The sequence below is a fragment of the Danio rerio genome, chromosome 22 (assembly GCF_052040795.2).
Source record: "Danio rerio strain M-AB ecotype USA chromosome 22, GRCz13ab, whole genome shotgun sequence".
Classification (NCBI taxonomy): Eukaryota; Metazoa; Chordata; class Actinopteri; order Cypriniformes; family Danionidae; genus Danio; species Danio rerio.
Window position 1 is genome coordinate 32,422,823 of NC_141042.1, and position 17,565 is coordinate 32,440,387.

A 17,565-nucleotide genomic window follows, 5' to 3' on the forward strand; every position below is an offset into this window, starting at 1 on the left:
AAAAATCATACTTAAGTAAAAGTAATATTACTTGCCTAAGATGTAGTGCAAGTAGATTAAAGTATCTGTTGGAAATATTACAAAGTACTAGTAAAAAGTAGACCTTTCAAAAGTACTCAAGAGTAGTGAGTATTATGCTGTGAAAAGCTAATGCATTTATATGTAATTTGTAGATATGTGTAAACATAACATTCTCTAGTGCATTTAGTTATTGCCTAGTAGGCACACAACATCATAAGACTTTAATATAAGGTTAGATTTCAGATGTCAGGTGACCAAAATCAATGTCTAACCAGCGACTAAGGACAATATTTTTTTATGTTCCATAACGACGTCAAATGATGGTGTTATTTAGTTGATTTTAGGCTGTGTTAGTAAGTGACTAAAATCCAACGCTGAGCCAACACCTTAAACCAACGTCATATTGACGTCAAATACTGACATTTATTCATCAGGTATAGCAACAAATCTCCAACGTCTGATATAACAAACAAGGTCAAGCTGTAACATCATTAGGCGTTGATTTTCGGTTGGATGTTGGACATTGCCGTTGGCCTGATGTTGGGTTCTGACGACAACCCGATTTTCATCTCCAAACAAAATGCAATGTCCCCATCGACATTGGGAAACAACATCAAAATGACGTCATGTTGACGTCATGTGCCTGCTGGGTGTTTAAGGCCATTTCAGTCCATAATACAGTAAACATCCGTAATCTTGTTATCAGTGACATGCATCTAAACCATACCTGTCAACATTGGTATGTGAAAATAAGGGATATGCCCACCATAATAAGGGATTCCCCCGACCCCCTATAAAAAGCCTTAAATTACTAAATATGCTTATTTGGAGCTGTTTCATTGTAAATTAACAGTTAAATTGTCAGTAATATGTTCTATTATTATTGTTATTTACAAAACAAAAAATAGTGAACATCAGCAACAAATTAGCAAACACTTCAGCTTATTAAAATTAATAGCTATTATAATGAAATAGAATCAAATCTCATTATCCGTTTCCTCACTGTATAAAATACACATTCTGATTAAAGAGCAACGAATGAATGATTTATTTAGATTTTTTTGTTGATTACATTACATTAATTAACAGGTGTCACTTTAAAAATGCATACATCTAACATTGAAATGAAAGCATTCGACTGCTTTCCTAACTGTTTATGCTCATTTAGGAAGAAATTACTTGTGTTTGGACAAAAAATTTTTAAAATTCACCAAGATCAACATCTTTAGATATTAATGTTATTAATTATGTGTATATGTCTGTTTAAACGCACCCAATCCCCAGACTTTTGCTCCGCTTCAAATCATGACTACAGAATCCGTTTGTGAAACAAACAAATATATCAACATGGAGCGCGTCAGCTGACAGTCATGCACCTCTATATGACTGTTTTAAGGATTGCATATGAACGAGACGACAGTTGTAATGAAAAGGAAGAGGAATCGCGCCATTTTTAGGTTTATTTAAAAATGTTTTTGTGCCTAAACAAAGTGAAAGCACAAAACAGCCTCACATTTAAGAGCAAGAGGCGGCTCTTTGCGGTTTGGAGAATCCTGAGAAAAACGGGAGGGTTGACGGGTATGATCTTAACCAGGGGTCACCAATCTCGGTCCTGGAGGGCCGGTGTCCCTCCAAGGTTTAGCTCCAACTTGCCCCAACACACCTGCCTGGGTGTTTCAAGTATACCTAGTAAGACCTTGATTAGCTTGTTCAGGTGTGTTTGATTAGGGTTGGAGCTAAAATCTGCAGGACACCGGCCCTCCAGGAACAACTTTGGTGACCCCTGATCTAAACAGTCTCTGGGTCAATGCGTGTAAAGATTTTAAACATCTTCTTTTGGACACAATGCTTCCAAACAGTTTGCTGCAATTTTAAATCACCCATGTCTTAAGGTAGTTAATTATGAAGCGATTGACTATGCGATTTGATTGCACAGAAATCACAGGACTGATTTTTTTAATCCCCATAGACAAGAAAAAATATAGTAGTGACAGCAGGTTGAAGGAAAGTAGTGGAGTAAAAGTACAGATCCTGCACTAAAAATGTACACAAGGGTAAGTAAAAGTACACATTTGTAAAACTGCTTAGTAAATTACAATTCCTGAGAAAAACTACTCAATTACAGTAGTTTGAGTATTTGTAATTCGTTACTGTACACCACTAATCTTAGATGGTATGAACTTATAAACTTTTTTAAAAATTTTCTTCGCCCATAAAACTGTTGAATGTTTTGGGTTCTCTTGAGAGATGTGTTTGAAATTAAGAAATTATGTTAGAGCATAGAATTTGTGTTCTCCATAAATAGTCTTAAGAACTTCTGCATCCTCTTCAAATATCTTTGCTTTCTTTTCTCCCAAACTTGACAGGCTGATGAACTCTGTTTGATTTCATAAAACTCTTGCCTTCCACGAAATGTCCCAATCTCAAAATGCTCCCAACAAACTTTAGAATGGCCCTGATGAACTCTGCCTTTGGTTTCTTAAAATGTCTGTGTTCGCTTGCAAAATCGTTGGGTTCGCTTGAAAATAGTGTTCTCTCACAATATCTTGGAGTGCTTGCAAGAAACATTTTGTTCTTTCCAATAACATATGCTAGCCCAGATTAACTTTGCTTTCACTTGTGTTTTGTCATAAAAAAACCAACATTTACAACTAAATTCTCTCACAAGATGGTTGGGTTAACTTTAAGAATTGTGTCCTTAAATGTTACTTAAATCTTTTTCCAACCTTCGAATCTTTTGTACATTTGTTTTTCACCGAGACAATTTGCCTTCACACACAAAAAGCTTATCTTCCTTTGCTAAAAAAAAAATGGTTACCAAGAGGAAGTTTGCACAAAACTTTGCACTCTTTTTGAAGCATCAGCACACTCCAGTGAGTCATGCAGAACATTTGTGATGTAAATAAAATGTGGTGTATTATTTTATTTGCAATTAATTGTTTTACATGACTTAAAGAGGTTGCATACGCAGCTCACGTGATTCATTTAAGTGTCTCTCTCACCTGCGCCCTCACAATCCTAACATTACATGGAAGTGGGTGGAAATTGTTTTTCAGCCTGTGCAGTAAGCAAACGCATATAAAGTCTGAGTGATTTACATGTGAAGCCAATGCTAGACGTTCTGTGGTACAAATCAAGTAAATAACATGGCACGAATCGTTTGACATGCTTCAGACTGCAAAAGAAATTGGGAGCAAACATCTTACAAACGAAGTAGAGGAACAGACAGTAAAAGCAAGCAACTTACAATGATGGAGATTGGTTCAAAAATTCGGACGTGACCGAATTGAAGGACATTTTTTTGCTTTACATGTATGGCAGGTAGCTTATGATGTGCGTAAAAACAATAAATGATTTTGTTACATTTTTTCCCTATCATCGACAACAGATTATGCTTCCCTGCCATTGACGAGTTTGACGACAATCCGTGTTTTAGGTGTATTCCAGTAGGGGAAGCCCTAATGCATGTCAGCTCAAGTGAGGTACATGATGTCAGCTGATCTGGGGAGTGAAATCATTGAAAGAGAAAGTAAAATTGAGAATAAAAATTTATACAACCTTCTTTTGGCTTAATCCATACCATATTAGATCTATTTTATATCTTGTCTTGACAAGAGACCAAAATAAAGAAGCTTTATTTTTATGATTTGTGTCACTGTCATTTTGCCAGATATTTTTTTTATAAATTACAAAATTGTCAGCAAATTTCTGGGAATTACCACCACAAAAAGCAGTCATTTTTAATTCCAAAAAACAAAATTACAAAAGAAATCGTGGAAATCTAGAGTGTCTGATATATTATATTGATTTATTAAATACCTGATATATTTGGATATTTTTTGTGAGAATATGCAAGGTGTATTTGGAGAATCATCTGAGAAAGTATGCAAAAGACTTATGACAAAACGCCAGGTTTTTTTAAAGAATGCACTTTTTCAAATGCTGAGGGGCTCCACACAGTAATGCAAAGACTCCACCGGTAACAACTGTCTCTTCCTAAAAGACCACTGTCCTACCTGCAGATCCTTAAGGTAGGCAATCTCATTAGGGAGAGACTCCAGTTTGTTCTCCTCCAGATCAAGCTCTCGTAGTTTCCTTAAGTTGCCAATCCCATAAGGCAACTTTTTCAACAGGTTGTTGGACAATGTAAGCATCTAAAAAAAAAAAAAAAAAAACACAACTTGTGCTTTGGGAGTTGTGGAGCTGCGCATTAATGGATTTTCTCTTCAGTGTTTGGGCTTTCAGCCGTAAAACTTAAACCACACTGAACTGAACTTAAACTCTGAAAACTATACTGTTTCAATTTACTATAACTTCTATTTTTGATTAAAATGTGTTTTGTTTAAAAAAGTGGTGTATGATTTTTCTGTTTGAAATAAATACATCAAATCAAATCAAATGTTAAGCTGCTTTGACACAATCTACATTGTAAAAGAGCTTAATAATTAAACATGAATGGAATTGAAAAAAAAAAAAAACATGAGCAAAAGAAGACCCAAAAATAGATTTGCTTTCATGAAACATCACCTCTAAAGACACAAGGCCGCAGATGTCCTCTGGAATCTTGGTAAGCTGGTTTGTTGCCAGATTCAACTCCACCATACTGGTCCACGTCCCAAAATCCAGCGGCAGAGATGTTAGCTGGTTGTCCTGTAAATATGATAAAAAAAGAGAGAATGTTTAAAACAATATTCTTTTAACTTTTTGTAAGATTTAGAGTTACAACATTTACCTAACATAGATGTTTATAAGTCCAAAGTAGGGCCAGACAGAATCTGCATTTTTTGCTATTTCTGCACAGAATTTTTGTAAAAAAAAATCTGCAGGTTTATGCAGAATGATTTTGGGAGTATCGCAACTTAAACCTTAATACATAAAATAAAAATTAATACCTTTTTAATTTGTATTTAATATTTAGATCCACTTTAGTTGGTAAACAAAGCAAATCTCTCATATAATATACCTACTAAAAGACAGAAAATATTACTTTACAAACCATATTGTTAATAAATCATATAAATATTTTCATATTAGTCAATAATATTACTGGAATTAATTTAAAAACTGAATGAATATGAATTTACAAATTGCAAATTGTAGCCTCAATTTCCTGTTCTTAGCTGACAGAAGTGGCACCATGGAAGTGGAACTGGCATCAACGGCATTTTGCACCCACAGAACTGACGCTTACTGGATACTAGGGATGCCACGGTTCTCAATATAATATTGAAATGTACGGTACGACCTCCACAGTTCAATACACGCTTGTGAATTGCGGTTTTCTTGGTTTTGCATTTAAATAATTTATGCGTGTTTTATATCTCCCGAATTGACTGTGTGTGCCTCTAAATCCATGAGCTGAGATAAGGAAACTCCTCCCCGCGAGTAAATATCCAATCACTATGCTCTAAAGTTAGGGGGCGCTTGACGGTCATTCCATACTTAAACATTGCGAGTGGCGGTGAAGTGAGGCTGAGGCAACAGTACAAGGAAGCGCTGGCGAAGGGAGGCAACAGTACGAGTAAGCACCAGCATCTTTCTAATCTGTGGATTTGAGGACATTTCGGTTTTGCCGGTAAGTATAAAGGCAATAAAAGAAAAATACCCATCAATATCACTGTCTGAAGGCAGGATAGCAGAGAAGGTAATAAAGTCCTCCAAATAGCAACAATCCCTCGCTGAATCTACCCAACTGTTTCCGAGAGACACATAAAAATATCAAAGGCAGTGCAGGTGTTTATTGTTAAATATTAGCAGCCGTTTTCAGTGGTTGGAGATGCGGACTTTTGTCATTTTATAAAAAGCACTCGATCCGCATTACAGACTACAGTCTCGGGTTTTTTTCAGCACTGAGATAATTAAGATGGTTTATTTTTGTTTATTTAAGTACAAATATGTTTTTTGTGTTCCCCAGTTTGTACATGGGCTACCAGCAGCTGTGAGATTTCAGTGTTGATTTTTTCTAATACAATACACTAGGAACTAGTGTACTTTTCTTGGCTTTTGAGTAAAACATCAACCTCTTACTGTTCCTATTGCCTATAGAATAAAAAAAAAAAACACACGTGTCAAGCCATGAGAACCGAACCAAACCAAAAACAGTGTCAAAAAATACGAGGTATGTATTGAACTGTGGGCTAACTGTATTGTTACTGGATACTTTCTTTTTTTTGTGACCATTCTCTGTAAACCCTAGAGATGGTTGTGCGTTAAAACCCCAGTAGATCAGCAGTTTTTGAAATACCCAGCCTATCTGGCACAATCAACCATGCCACTATCAAAGTCACTTAAATCACCTTTCTTCCCCATTCTGTTGCTCAGTTTAAACTGCAGCAGATCGTGTTGACCTTGTCTACATGTCTAAACAAGCAGTTGGACAAGTGTATCGAATAAAGTGGTCGATAAATGTGTATATAAATTTACAGATACACAGCTGGAATTTAAAGCTTTATTTTTTTTAAATCAGGAGATAAAGCTTACACTGTAAAAATGTTGGGTTACACACAATTTCTTTATGTTGTCCCAACACAAAGCGATTAAGCTAACTTAATTGGTTGAACAAATTTGAGTTCATCGAACAATTATGCTGTCCCAAAAAAAACAAGAAATGTGTTGTTTCAGCTCATTTTAAATAAGCAGTTGAAACAAGCAGCAAAAATCCTTTTGAGGGTAGATAAGAGTCTCTGTATACCTACACAGTACATATTATCAACTATGCTTACTAACTTCACTTGCACAAAGCTTTCCTCCATCATGGACTGGTCTTTTTACCTTGCTGCATACGTGTTTTTACATTTTTTGTTTTTTTAAACCTTTTAATTTTGCGAGAAGTCAGTCACAGTATATTTCTGTTCCAAGGCAAGTGAATGGTTGCTTGCTATTAATGTCCCATATTCATATGCATGCACTCAATGAACTTGGAGTCAAAGTCCAAGTTAAAAGAGAAAGTTGATGATCGGCATTATAACACCAACACAGTGTGATTGCACAGGTTTAGTTTTGTCAACAAGAAATTAATCCCCTAATTCAAGAGTTTGTTCAGCCAGCATCCTGGTACAGGCCACTAGTCTTAAGTCTTTAGGCTGGTGTCCTTACTTTACACTCTCCACAATTTTTGTGCTCTCACCTTCATATTGAGCTTGCTAAGCACTTTTGCTCGAGAGAAAATGCCAAAAGGGATCTTGTTGATACGGTTGTGCTCCATGTTGAGAGAATAGATGGTGGAAAACTGGGACGGGCCGCCCACTGGGTAAGACTGGAAACAGTTTCGCGCCAGCGTCAGACTTGTCAGGTTCACCAGACTGGAGAGAAGCCCCTGATTAGGAACAGACAAGGACCAATGTAATACACACATATATACAAGCATGATAATAATTATCAGCTGGACTGAGGAAAAGCAACCCTTACCTCTGGTAAAACCGAGATGTTGTTGTTTTCAAGGTTGAGCTCTTCCAGCTCTCTGCACTTTGCTAAAGATCGAGGGATCGCTGATAGGCGGTTATACCTCAAACCTAGACGGTTTATACTTGCCAAGTTACCTGAAACAGTAAATGAAGGTGAGAAATCTTGCTTTGATAGTTCACCCAAAACTGAAACATCTATTCAGAGTGGTGGTGTCCTAATGATGTATGCCTTTTTTTCTTTTTCTTCTCATACTTCTCTATATAATGGAGTCGATTAGCATCAGCATTATAGGAATAATTCACCCCATAATTTACTTACCCTCAAGCCATCCTGACAGAGTAGTTTTACAATTTGTAAAATATGCGTGAAGGGCTTGAAATGTTACCCCCTAAAGCTGATTTATACTTCTGCATCAGGCACACACCTATGCTCCGGTGCAGCCTTCATGTGGTCGATTAGTCCTCGCTGTGGCCATCACGCACCACTCAAAAAATGTAACTACACGTCGCAACAACGCATATTGCAAGCCCTGTGATTGATGGGCTTGGTAACACTGACAAGATTGTTTACAAGTATCGAGTCCTGCTCCAGATGGAAAGTTTCGTTTTGCGTTTACCTTATGATTAAAGTTGTTGCACGTCCGCCAGTTCCCGCCTCAAAATGAGCGAGTTTTAGCTACTTGTACATTAAGGTAGCGTTCAGAAAAAACAAAACACCAGCGAAGAAACTCGACACAGAGAAACATAAAAACCTAATGCCAGCTACCGTTTCAGAAGTGTTATTGCAGAGCAACACAAACAGCAGAAGTTTAAATGCACGGCAACACGCAAGGCATGTGCAATGGGTCACGCCGATCACTCAAAGCAGAAGTATAAAACAGCTGTAAGAAATGGGACTGCACTACAAAACCTGCACATGTCATCATGAGCTCGTACTTCATACAAGATTGACCATGGCAACTGCTGTAGTTATTCCAGTTGCATTATGTTTTGGTATTTACCTTCAGGATATCACTGAAGGCAACGATATTATGTTATCATAACGATATAATGTGGCAATGAGATCGTAACTATACTGTGCATTTAGACCATGGCCAAGTTCATCTATAAGAAAACTACATTAACATAATACCAGACACTGTAAAAAGGTCATTCCCAGCCATGACACTTTTCTGACAGGGTATTCGAGTGTCAGAATGTTAATCTTTTTTTTTTTTTTCTAAAAGCATGACGGTAAAACACACATGCTGTTATTTATGTATTAATTTGTGCTTGTTTGTTATAAAACTTGGTAATAATGAAAAAAAAACCTAATTTATCTTCCTTGTGCAGCCATGCTGCTGTTGTAGATTGAGTATTCTGGGAAATATTTGTACTCTTTGGATTCGAGTAAGGTCCTGAAAAATCTCAGTTTCAAGGGCTATCTAGCCCTTCCCTTTAGCCCTACACCTTCATGCTATAAAGAGAATTGGGACACTCATTTTGCACGTTCACATGAAGGGGTAAGGGAAAGGGCTAAAGAGAAGAATTGGGATTGGGTCTTTATCCTAGCTCTAGCATGTAGTTGAATTGTAACTTTTATTTTGAAGAATCCAAAATCACATTACGCTTAATAATATTCCGATTAAACCACTGAAGGAATATAGTTTGTTTTGAGAATTTAACAGAGTCAAAAAACTTCCATTGAGGATGAACGAAAGTCTCAGGAGTTTTGAACAACATGAGGGTGAGAGAGAGAGAATTTTAATTTTATTGCCATTTCAGCTTCTATGGCTATTTCATGGCAAAAAGATTAAGTTTATCACTTTTTATAAACACCAATTTTCTATGATTATAAAAATATTCTACATGAGGGTGAGTAATTAATAACAATTTTAATTTTTTGGGTGAATTAAGCTTTTGATTTAAATGTGTAAAGTTTATATTTAGATGGGCATCAAAGCATAATTTCTCCACCCGTTAGATTATACTTAAACAGGGGATTCTAAAATAAAAAAACTGGCAAAAGTCCTAAAGATGTCTTTTTGAGCTCATCCTCACCTATAGTCTCAGGCAGATCGAGAAGATCATTGTGCTGCAGGTCAAGGTTGGTGATCTGAGTGCAATTTCCAATCTCTTTAGGAAGGTGCTCCAACTGGTTGTGGGCTACATCCAGCGTGATCAAGTTACAGAGCTCACCTATAACACAAGACAACAGAGTCGCTGCAAAATGAACAACTCAAAGTAGAAAAGTTCACTGTAAGGGATTTTATGCAATGACGAAGTGGGAGGGGAAAAAAAATCAGTTCTCTGATGCATTATGATTGAAAGTGATGCGTCAGAAAGTTTCACTTTCAACCACAGCTGTGTGCTGTGAAGGCACTTATGCAAACATTTCAGACTGTCGTTTTGCTGGCTGCTAATTCTATGCATACATACAAGTACACAAAACCCTTGAGCAAGTATCTAAACTTCCAAAAGTCGGAAAGCTTTTGCTTTAGTGCTTTTGCTTCGCTCCATGTTTTGAGTGTCCCAGGCTTTTCTTTAATGTTGTGCCAATTAAAAGCTAATTTGCCACATCTAAACCAGCCAATCAAGCTTTTATAGACTCACTCAAAAGTGCATTAGATTTGATTCATCATGAAATGGAAAATCTTTTTTTTTCTCCCACTTCTAATACATATAAACAGACCAAAGGCCATTATCAGATCTGTTAACCTATCAAAAGAGGCAGTATTTTTTTCTGTCAGTCATTCGTGTTTCCAGCCCAACTCATTTAATAGAAAACAGGAAGCAGATAAGATACAGATTAGTCAATAGTCATGTTTGTTTATATTATTGTTTAATGTAATTAACATAAATTGCAAAAAGTGAATTGAAAATATTGCTAAAAATGCATAGCAGTGTTGACATGAAATTGAACCAGATTGTAGTAAAAACCTAAATTATACAATTAAACAAATAAAACAAAACAAAATTAGTAAATCAATTAATCAATTAGTTACGTGTAATAAAATGAAACGACACAAGAAGAAAGTACATAACTACTAAAATGTATTTTTTACTTTGTGTAAAAGGCTTTTTTGGGAATGGCCGCTTCAAGGCGTCTCTCGTATGGAAAATGAAGCAGCATGAATTGATCAGGTGTGATTTTTGTTCTCATATTTTAAAAGTTTAAAAAACTTGATGGTTAAGTGAGTCTCGTCTAGGAACTCTGTGATCTTTAATTCTTATTTTCTATTGAATTCAGGTCAGGGGATTGCCTGGGCCATTCTAGCAGCTTGATTTTCTTTGTCTAAAAGCATTTGAGTTTCCCCTAATCTGTGTTTGGGATCATTGCCTTGTGGACATCTCTGGTTTCATCTTCAAAGACTGAATCAGCTAATTTCCATTTACACTGACGAGAGGCAGCATTCGTTTCTATCTGCTGAGAGATTTCAGCTGCAGTCTGGGCTTTCCTTGCCTTTTTACACCTCTCTTTCTTCGTGTCTTCAATACTTTTTCCTTGTGTCATTTCATTTTAGAAATAGGTTTAGAATTAAGCTTTCGAAAATAAAATGGTGATGTTTTCAATATCTATTTTAACTGTTATTTAGGCATAAGAACATTTTTTTTTTCATAAGAACATTTATTTTGATATAAGAGCAATTGCAGCATTATGGATATGACATTTGCAGTAAAAACTTAAAACAGAAAATCATAGAGAGAGTATATGTTAAGATTATATTGAAACATCTGTTTATATTTTCCACAACAACTAACCACAGAGTTAAGGGACAAGGAAAATATAAATCTGAAAAAAATTTTATATTTTAAATGAGGAAAATAAACATGCGTTACGGATGTGACAAAAAAGTTAACGAGTTTACAGTCTACAACAAGCTTCGTAGGAATTCTGTGAATTAAACTGCACAACCCAAAATAAATAACGCTAATCGAAAGGATAAAGGTTTGCTCACTACAGTACAAAAACAATAGATTTTATTTTATTTGACATTTTTTGCATCTATGAGGAAAAAGCTTCGTTATGGATGTTACGTCTCTCCGTTTTGGATGTGAAAATACCACTTGTGTGATTTTGGTATATCAAATACAATAGTTCGAAAATATTGACAGAGACAATAAATTTTAATGTAATCAAAATATTCACATTTTATGTTATTTATTTATTTATTTATTATTTATTGTCACATCAGCAACTTATGGCTATTTCATGACAAGATAGATATACATAAAAACATTACATGAAACAAACAGATTCGTATTACAATAAAAGTTAATTAAATAAGTATATAAATTATAAATTTATATAAATTATAAATTACAGAATACAAAATTCACACAAAAATATATTCAAAGTTAAATATGATTTGTCTGTTAAATTTTTGATAAATCATTTAAGATTCTTCCTGGTGGTGCCTTTTTAAAAATCCATGAAAGTGCTCTCCTTATAAAAATTTTGTCTAATTGTATTCAAACTTTCACATTCCAACAAAATATGTTTGATATTAAGAGCAGCCTGGCAATGATTACATTTAGGTGGGTCATCGTTTTTGAGTAAATACAAATCAGTCAACCTAGAATTCGACATCTAGTACAGACGGTTTGATCATGCCTGGTCTCAAAATTATAATCTGCTAAGTGTCTTTCATTTATTTTTGGTTTAATTTCATATAAATCATTATTAAGCAGTTGCCCCATTCCACATTGTTTTAATTTAAAAGGGATTTAAGAGGAATTTCTTTTATGTTTAAAATCTAACTACCCCTTTAAGCAAATATGAGATTAGTTAAAGAGAATACTAAATCAATTTTATTACTTAAAATTAAAATATTAATTAAAATAAAAAATTATATATTTTTTCTGCTTGCACTCACCGATCTCTGCGGGCAGCTGTTTAATCTTGTTCTCTCGGATGCTCAGCATTGTGAGTTTGGACAGATTCTTGATGTCCTTCTCTACGGTGGTGATGCGGTTGAAGCGCAGGTAGAGTGTGGTGAGGGAGCTGACGCGGTACACCACAGCCGGGATCTCCCGCAGCTTGTTATGCCGCAGGTCGAGCATCCGCAGCTTCTTCAGGTTGTCCAGCGAGTCTGGTAGGCTGGTCAGAGAGTTCTCACTGAGCGCCAGCGTCACCAATCCTGACAGGCATCCCACCTCGGGCGGCAGGCTTTGCAGCTTGTTGCTGTACAGGTAGAGCTCGGTCAGCTGGGTCAGCTCCTTGATGGACGAGGGCAACAGATGGATGGATCTCTTGGACAAATCCAGGCGCATCGAATTCTCCTCGCGGCACTTGTTCAGCTCCTTGATGACCTCGGCATTGCTGGATTTTTTGCGCGTGCTGGGCGGCGGATTGGGTCGCTTTATCGTGCTGTCCAAGGTGAAGGCCACCGCGGGCGAAGCACCGCTTGTGTCTTTCTTCCCATCTTTGGCATCTTTCCCTTTGGTTTTGGATTTCCCTTCAGCTTTGGGTTCCCTCTCCTTAGAGTCTTTATCTTTGCCCAGAGTACTGCTCATGGCGAAAGCCCCGCAGTCCAATGGCACATGGGACCCTCAGTTTTATCGCTCTGTTCTCTCGCTCTTGTATTTTGTTCGATGTTCGAGGGCAGAACCAAAGGGAGGGGTTGCTATATCAGTGTGTGCTCATACATACCTGTTTTCCTTCACCGAGGCAGTCTGTACTCCTGCAGGGGTTAAAACTCCATTGGGGTGAAGCGTGTTTGCTGTAGTTGGTGTGGAGGCCACCAGCCTCATGCTTGTTTTAACTCCACTCTTTGTCTTGGCTTGACTAGAGCTGTTTTACACAGTCGGGTCGCCGGGATTCACATCCTTTGGCTGTTGAACAAAACAAACAGCTTCAGTTAAGATGACTTGCAGACAAGAGTTTTGTTCACATTTCAGATGCAAGAGCTTCCCTCAATAATGCAAAAGATGTTTGAGCTGATAACTAATAAATGGACAGCTCCTTCCTGTATGCCTATACCACAAGCGCATTCAGGAAGCAGCAGCATTGAGTCATTCAGATCGTCAGTGGTCGGTTACTTCAAGCAATTACGTGCAATTAAACCTCGGATCGCTTTCGGTGATGCATCAGATGAGTCTTTTTCTGGAGGGTTTGCGGGAAGTAGATACATTTTTCAGGGACTTCAAGTGGACTTGCCTACTTCCAAACTAATTTAGCCAAATATGGCAATTGTCATATCAGCAACATGCAACCTTCATGCTTTCGCAAATATATCTATGACAAACAGTTTAACAATATTGCTAATAGTGTTGCTTTCCTGACTATCAGTGCAAAATCATAATTGCAAATGTTTATACAACTGATTTTAAACAAAGATAAGACAAAATACTGCGTTTTTTTTTCCTTTTTAACCAACATAGTTTCCAGAGCAGAATAAGTATTGATCTTTGAGCAAGTGTTTTTTTTTTTTTTTTTTGCAAATCAATCTGTTTGACTGAATCTAGTAAAATTGTTTATAATTTACTCTGCAGTTATAAACAAATGATTTAAATGACAATGAATTACTTAAGTGTCTTAACAAACTTGTGTCCAAAGTTGTTGCCGTTTTTGCGCAACTGAATATGCTAGCATCTCCATCGTTAAAAACTCACTTATTTAAAGAAAAAAATGCAGCGCTTACATTGACATCAACAAAAATCTCAGCTTGAGTAAAAATGCTTCTGTGGACACATAACGTAAGGCAGAAGTTTTTCACCATCCAATGCAGTGCTTCCCATTAGGGCTGGGCGATAATTCGATATCGGTAATTATCACGATATAAAATATTTTGATAAAACAATAATGGCAGTTCGATAATTGCTCAATAATATTTACGCACTATGCGTAACGTTAACAGCACAATCTCCAACACATCCCAATGAACACTTGAAGCTTGCTCTATGGCTGCATTAAGGATATTTACACTACAACGTTTACACTAAGAAAAATAATATATGTTAGGACTGCGTTGTTTTGTTTGTGTGTTTGATTTTGATTCCAGATTGGGGCGTGCCTTCAGCGCACCTGATGCTGGTCAGCGCCCTTATTTAAACCCCGGCAGAGAGTTTGTCGGTGCCGCTGTCCATTCATTTGGCAGTTGGCCAGAGCAGCGCTCCTATTTGGCCATTATGCTTTCTTTTGCATCCATACACTATCACTGACAACATTTACCGCATCCATTCATTTGCATTTCACACTGATACTGATATTTTGATTATATCATTTAAATTGAGTTAAATAAATATTCTTTTTGATTATACTTCTCCTTGTCGTCTCCCTTATTATGTTACATCCCTGAGCCAGGTGTAACATATGGGGGCTCGTCTAATTTAAATTTAGTTGATTTGATCTTTGGCTTTCGTAATCGGTATTTGTTGTGTAATAGTTGGGAGAGACAAGGAGGTGGAGATGTTTGTTGGAGCGGCTTTGGGTTTCTAGTCCAATCAGGAAAAGGTAAGTTCTTGCGGTTTAAAACTGTGTTAATGTAAATTTCCCCTGTTAGGTTGTAGCAGCGCATAGAGTGGAGGAACTATGACGTCAATTTGTATGCAAAAACCCGGAAGCGAGTTAGCATTTTAGCACTTCTGGTTCCCTCGTCCCAAAGTCAATAGGTTTTTTGAATGGGGTTTCAGTAAAATCGCTTAAATAAGGCCCGTGGCAAACACAAACTCAAGATATTTTCACGTTTTGTTCTACGACATAAAACACATCAGTTACAGCAAATTTTTTATTTTTTAATTCAGTCATGCTTCTTTAAAAAGCCGGTTGCTATCAAGTTGCTAAATAGGACTACAGGTGGTGTCGGAGACATTATACATCATCGAGCTGATCTGGTCTGAAGCGCAGCTCGCTTGTGTTGGGCATTTGGATTTGTCTGTTATTTAGGTATTTTCATGAATAGTATTTTATAGTTTTTTGTGTCTTTTTAATTAAGAATTCAGATTGTGTATAGATAATGCCTTCACATGTAAAGGCTGTCGAGACAGATTCATTTGTTGATCATTTATTTTAATTAAACAATAAAGTTGATACTGAAGATACTGCTCACCAGTGCAGCCTGCCTCTGTCCTGCTCTCATTAATGCAAACGTGTGAATAAATGTGTAAAAATACAGACATATTAACTGTCATTTTAACGTGATCAAGTGATTTTTTGTCTTTTTCTTATTCATCTGAACACATTTTACATTGCAAGTCATAATTGCAATATTTACACTCCTCCATAAAATGTATAGCAGATGTGACTGTATATGCTGCTTTTCACTGTACGTCGTGACATAAAAGGAGTATTGAATGTTGCTCTGTGTCCATCATGATGGAACTTGCAGCCATTTGATAGACTTGTTCCTCCTAACGCCTCATTTCTGTCATCTGTTAAGGTAAGCAGGCTGTGCACGCGCGCGATACACTAATTTAAATATGTCTGATGAAAATACTATACAGGCAGATATATACACGCAGTTTTAAAACTTTTAGAACAACCGTAAAGCGAAACAGATGTATTTCCCACGTAAAAACTACCCAAAAGGCACATAGGTCTGTTTTTTTTGCGTATTTATTTGTTTATAATATGTAGGGTGGATTATAATATAATAAACAGAGAGATTAACTCTTTGTCATGGACATTATTTCTAAAAATAAGCTTGATAAGTTGTCTGTAGCATGGTGGGGCTGACGTCACAGACGAGCGCCCCGAGGGCACTGTAGTCCGTTTATAGCCTAATGTTAGCTTTTTAACTCTTGCATTTGCATTTAAGATCCAAAAGTGCTCCAAGTTGTATTTTCGTGTAAGGTTTATCCGGCTGGACAAAATGTGTAAGTGTAATGAACTGTGTTTGAATACAGAGCTTATTATTTGCAATCTTCGAAAAGCCTATGGGAAAATCCTTTAGGGATTTTCACGAGGGAACCAGTTTTATGCTAGCAGCCGATTAGCCTACAAAGTGACGTCATAGTTCCTCCACTCTATTGCGTTGGTTTTTTATTTTATAAAGTAGCAAATTGAAAGGATCAAACAAAAAAATTTTTAAACTCGAAAAAGGGGACGATAGTGAAGGCAAACAAAAGAAAGAAATATAACAAAACATTTCTAATTTATGAATAACCCCTTACCTCGCTAAAAACTGATGAAAAGAAAAAAAGTCCTTCTGCGCAGTGCACCGCATTCTTTCCTATTCTGAATAAAATAAATATAAAGATGAGATTCACCTCTTACCTGATGTCTTTAACAATACTTTTTCTACGTGTTTGCAAAATGGAAGTTGTACGTTATCTTCCCTATCCACCTTACTCTGAGAAAAGAGTGAACTTGAGAAGATAGGGTAGCTGAATATTGTCGGGAAAGAGCCGAGCCAAAAAAAAAAAAAAGAAAACATACAAATCAATCTAAATAAAAATCAACAAAACTCAAAAAATTTCTCAAAGTGGGCAAAAGTAATGCAAAATAATTTTACCCGAACGAAAGCAAAAACAACGATAATCATAATCATGTCAGCAAAATACACTAAAAACGAGATCAAAGGAAAAATCGCGCTCTCCGCTTTTTATATCCCCGCGCGGCCGCGCCATCTCCGCCTTGCCTCCGAAACGCGGCCAGCTGCAGACTGCAGTGAATAATGCTAAGCTGACTCTCTGCTTTTTCGCTGATCCACTGCCATGTCCCGCTATACACCCGCAACCGACCTGCAATTAGCTAACTATAATGTATTTTTTATTACCCGACCAGTGGTTTATCCGCAGTGCCCGCAGATAAAACCGACATTTACGCATCACTAACGGGAGGCAAAAATACAACCTTTATGGCTCCCCGCATGTTTTCATTGTGATGCGTGATTTGTAAAATAAGAGTTTTTTTTCTGATGTTAAACAATAATATCCAATAACTTGTAGGGATGTAACGGTATTGTAAATACCGTCATACCGCAATATTATTTTTTTCCGATATTACCGTAGTCGCATGACTCGGTACAACTATAGGTCTTCTGAGAAAATTTGCTCAGGCAAATGAAGCGAACGGGAGGTAGCGAAAACTACAATTCCCATCAGCCCAGGGGTGGCCATCATCCCTTGCGGTCTGTTGTCGCTACAGATACAGTAATGCGGAAATGGAGTGTGCTGCTAGAAGCGGGCATCAAAAAGAGCTGGAAATGATCGAACCTGA

At 36.8% G+C, this 17,565-nt stretch overlaps 1 protein-coding gene across 2 annotated transcripts in view; it reads right to left on the minus strand.

The window, feature by feature from the left end:
* shoc2 (SHOC2 leucine rich repeat scaffold protein) overlaps positions 1-17,565 on the minus strand; it is a 40,267-nt gene that overhangs the window by 2,998 nt on the left and 19,704 nt on the right. For both annotated transcript variants that reach the window (XM_087302755.1, NM_001044786.2), the window contains 6 exon segments: positions 12,281-13,238; positions 9,465-9,602; positions 7,429-7,559; positions 7,148-7,336; positions 4,549-4,671; positions 4,038-4,175 (listed from right to left, as the gene is read on the minus strand). In XM_087302755.1, the coding sequence (XP_087158881.1) occupies positions 4,038-4,175; positions 4,549-4,671; positions 7,148-7,336; positions 7,429-7,559; positions 9,465-9,602; positions 12,281-12,920 (1,359 nt within the window). In that variant the 5' untranslated portion in view covers positions 12,921-13,238.